This window comes from Pteropus vampyrus, unplaced genomic scaffold (genome assembly GCF_000151845.1).
Source record: "Pteropus vampyrus isolate Shadow unplaced genomic scaffold, Pvam_2.0 Scaffold2113, whole genome shotgun sequence".
Lineage (NCBI taxonomy): Eukaryota > Metazoa > Chordata > Mammalia > Chiroptera > Pteropodidae > Pteropus > Pteropus vampyrus.
The window spans coordinates 8,195-12,327 of record NW_011890894.1 but is presented as its reverse complement, the minus strand read 5'-3'; the positions used below and the strand labels follow the sequence as shown (position 1 = coordinate 12,327).

The 4,133-nt window shown below is 44.9% G+C and overlaps 1 protein-coding gene across 1 annotated transcript in view; it reads right to left on the bottom strand.

Moving 5' to 3' along the window:
- Positions 1–1,014: 1,014 nt before the first annotated feature.
- LOC105310309 (apoptosis-stimulating of p53 protein 2-like) overlaps positions 1,015–4,133 on the bottom strand; it is a 10,425-nt gene continuing 7,306 nt past the window's right edge. Inside the window, exons 7-10 of the mRNA XM_023526665.1 lie at positions 3,874–4,129; positions 2,980–3,117; positions 2,147–2,280; positions 1,015–1,649 (exon numbers count right to left, since the gene is read on the bottom strand). Coding sequence (XP_023382433.1) covers positions 1,475–1,649; positions 2,147–2,280; positions 2,980–3,117; positions 3,874–4,129 — 703 coding nt within the window. The 3' untranslated portion in view covers positions 1,015–1,474. The remainder of the gene's footprint in view (positions 1,650–2,146; positions 2,281–2,979; positions 3,118–3,873; positions 4,130–4,133) is intronic.

The following is a 4,133-nucleotide window of genomic DNA, read 5'->3' as shown; positions in this document are numbered from 1 at the left end:
GCACATCTGGGTATTTATCCAAAGAAAATCAAAACGCTAATTTGTAAAGATCTATGCACCCCTACGTTCGTGGCAGTGCTATTCACAAAAGCCAATATACAGAAGCTAAATGACCATCAATCAGACAACCAGATAAAGAAGTTATGGCTCATATATACGATGGAATATTACACAGCCATTAAACATGAAATCCTACCATTTGCAATGAGACAGATGGACCTAGAGGTTATTGTGCTGAGTGATATAAGTCAGACAGAAAGATAAATACCATATGCTTTCACTTACATGTGGAATCTAAGGAACGAAAAGAACACACTAAATAAAAACAGACTCGCGGATACAGAGGACAATCTGATGACTGCCAGAGCGGAGAGGGGGCTGGGAGAAAAACGTGAAGGGACAAAGAAGTACCAGTTAGTGGTTACGAAACGGTCAGGGATGTAGAGCACGGCGGAGGGAGCACAGTCGACAGAACTGTGATCGCCGTGTACAGAGCCAGACAGGCGATGGAGTAATGGAGGAATCACTTCATAAACTCTACAAATGTCTAGCAATGAATTGTATACCTAAAACTAATAAAAAAAAAATAAATAATAATTAAAGAAAATCCAGGGAACTCACTGCCCCCCCCACCCCACACACACCCTGACAGCTGAGCGACAAAGAGAACTTGAGGTTTGCTGTTCTCTCTCTAACCCTGTCCCGCTCGCCACGAGCCTGCAAACGGGCCGGGCCAAACGGGGAAAATGTGGAGACGACAGAGCCTGGCTTTAACCTCAGGAGTCGTTCAGTCAACAGGCAAAGGAGTTCCAGAGTGGCTGGAAGCCAGTGGCATGGAGGCCGGGGACCTTCTCATTTGTCGCTCTTTCCCCTTCTCAATTCTCAAGCCAAACGAGAAAGAAAATTGACCTCAACTTCTAAGACTTGTAAATAAAAGAAATTTTCCTTGTAAATAAAAATGCCAAACAATCCACCTAAAACCTTGGTCCATTCTTCTCTAGGTACAGAGCTGATGTTATCAGAATCATAAACCCAAAATCGAGAAAACAAAAGAACCAAAAAATTAGCTCTAAAATATGTGTTGCCTTTACTTAACTTTGTCAAATCTGATTTAGCAGGAAAACTTGGGTTAATTGGGTTCTTATACCAACACTGCATTTCTCTTGATCATCTAGATCCACCATCGCTCACTAAACATTGAAGTCTTAGCAGAGGATCCTTTGATGGTCAAAAGCCATTAACGCCATTAGATCAGACACTGCATCAGTGTCTCTCGTAGCTGAAGATGTCCCCGACAGCGGCTGCTTCTAGGCACGCTCAGGAAGGCTGCATGACCATCTGTGACTAAGGCTGCCCTTAACCACATGCCCAGGGCTATGCACAACACACAAATGTTTTTCCAAATACTTACCGAGTTATACCCTAGAGATACGGGATAAGTTAGAACGGTGATCGAGTCACGCAGAACGAAACGTTACGCACCGTAAAGAAACTGGGAGCACTGGGTGTAGCCCTCCTCCATTTCCTCGCACTTGTCGGCGGCAGTCTGCATGTCACTGTACGTCATGGCAAACACGGCGGCTCCCGACTCCACCAAAAACTTACACACCTGGACGTTGTTACAGGAGGCTGCACAATGCAGCGGAGTCCTGAGGAGTAAGACACGGCAAAGACTAGTGATGCTGCTCTAAACTGAATGACAACGGCTGTGACGACCAACCTGTAAAGGAAATTCTGGAGCCCATCATTTACTAAGCCCCCTACCAAAAACCCTTACAGGTTTTTTAAATCAGTATATTAAAGACTCAGGGAACTTTCAGGGAGTCAGGGCTGGAGGGGGAGACCTTGCTTAACTCAGCATCTCTCAAATTGGCTGAAGCAGGATAATTCACTGTGTTCCACTTTGTGACATTTCTTCTTCTATTTAACCACTAAACTTTAAAAACTCCACACGCTTCCGGAACGGGAGTGAGATGACACACGCTAATGCCTCCAAATCGCCCACCACGCTTCTCCTGCACCACGAGCCATGTGGGACACACGTGGACGCACCTCCTTGTCCCCAACAGCGCCAACGGCATGGTGAGGCCACCGCCCGCACGGCAGACACTGCTCAAGGCTGAGTGGCGTTTCAGGGAAATCTTACCATCCATCGCTGTCAGCAGCATTGACGTTCACGCCGAACTGCACCAGGAACTTCACGATTTCTGTGTGACCTGCACACACAGCATTGTGAAGAGCTGTGATGCCTTCATCATTAGGCAGGCTTGGGTCATCAACCTGTAACATCAATAAGGGTGACCGTCACTCTAATTTCTTGTCACCTGAACTGTTACTATTAACTAGCTCTTTAGAATCATGAGAACAGAAATAGACTCGTCTGTTCTGTTTTGTTTAAATCATAATTAAAACCTACAGGAGCCAAAAAAACTATACCAAGAACAATTCTAGAAATAAAGCAGACGGAATAGCCAAATTAAGTAGGCCCTCACTATAAAAAGGCTTTTTAAAAATTGAAGTACCAGAAACTATACCCTTATAGTCATTTTTGTTTATTTAGCCTCCAACTTCCCACCACAAATTAGTGTCTAGCAGAGTGACATTTTCCATGGAAAAAAGGTCAACTAAAAATATTTTAAATAGTAGGCTTCTGAAAAGGACGGGCCACATCTGTAATTTAACACGCCTGGTACAAATCCACACACAGCAATTTTTAAAGGAAGGCAATGAGCTCCCCAAGAAAGAAAAGTATTCTAGAGGACCCCCAGAGAAAACTGAACTTCAGCATCATCAAAAATTTTACGATCACACCTTTAGAATAGCAAAGCCTGTTTTGGGGCATGCTTAAGTGTTTCTCTCCACAACCCCGTGCCCCCAAAACAAAACAACTTAAAAATACAATTTCTCTGTAGTAGCTTTCTGATTAGAGCTTTAAAACAAACTACAATACGAAGTTGAGTTTAAGAAACTAAATCATACCTCGTAAATAATTCTCTGTACAAGGTCAAATTCTCCCTCCAAAGATGAATCCAGAAGTAAAGCAAGGGGGTTGAATTTCACCCTCATTCCATGAGCAATTCGCTCTGAACCAGTTTTACGCAAGTTGGTCCTTTTGCCCTGCAGGAGAAATGCATGGAAAATTAAGGATCCTGGTCTAAGCAAGAGACCAACAACAACATGCCTGAGTCAAAACATACGAAGCTTCAGAAAAACTTACAAGTGTTACGGGTCATCACACCACCCCGTGACTGTCACATTAAGCTGAAGGTGAGGAAGAGGCTACGAAAGTGCCCACTTCGCCCTGTGCCCATTTCATCCAGACCCTTCTAATTGTATCAGCGTTGGAAGTCTGAGTTTCCACGTAAACACCACACCCAAAATAAATTTCACTGCTAGAAAAAGTGAAGTTTGAAAGAGTGGTATTAGCAATGAAAAGGTGAAGCATCGGCCTGATTTCACAGAGCGAAACTAGCGATCAAAGTTTCAAACCCAGATCTTCTCATCCCAGTCCAGTGGTGCTTCCCTAATATGTGACACTGGCTGAGAAGAGCAAGCAGATGTGACAGTTACGGGCCTAAGAATAAAACCGTCTCCTTCACACACAAAAAAACCAGTTCTTCTGAAAAAACAAAAATGTTCCTTATACTAAATATAGTGAATTTTGAAAACATTTATAAGACCCACTCTATGCCAACGGAATCACAGAATAAAAGGCAAATTGTCTAACACGTTTGCCACAATATGCAAATTAACACAAACCTCCTTTTGCGAATGGCTGTTCTTGCTGGCTGGCGTTTCACTGAGTTCTGACAATCACCCACCTAGAAGCGTGACCAGGGTCCAAGAATGACCGTGAGATGTCGCACTACTTACGGGAGGCAGAGACCCCTGCCCGGTGACCTCAGGCGGACGCATGCTCCCAGCATCTTCCCCTGGCGCCTCGGGTTCCCCTGACGGGTACGGCGGCGGGGGGTACGGGGGGTACTCCTCCAGGTACACTTCGAGCAGATGGGGAGCCTCTGGATTTGGTTCTTCCACGCTACTCTGGAAGGTTGGGCTGCTGTCTGGGACTCCTTCAGGCACATAATCAAGGCCCGGAGAAGGAGCTAGCAGGTCACTGTTCCCCGCACTGG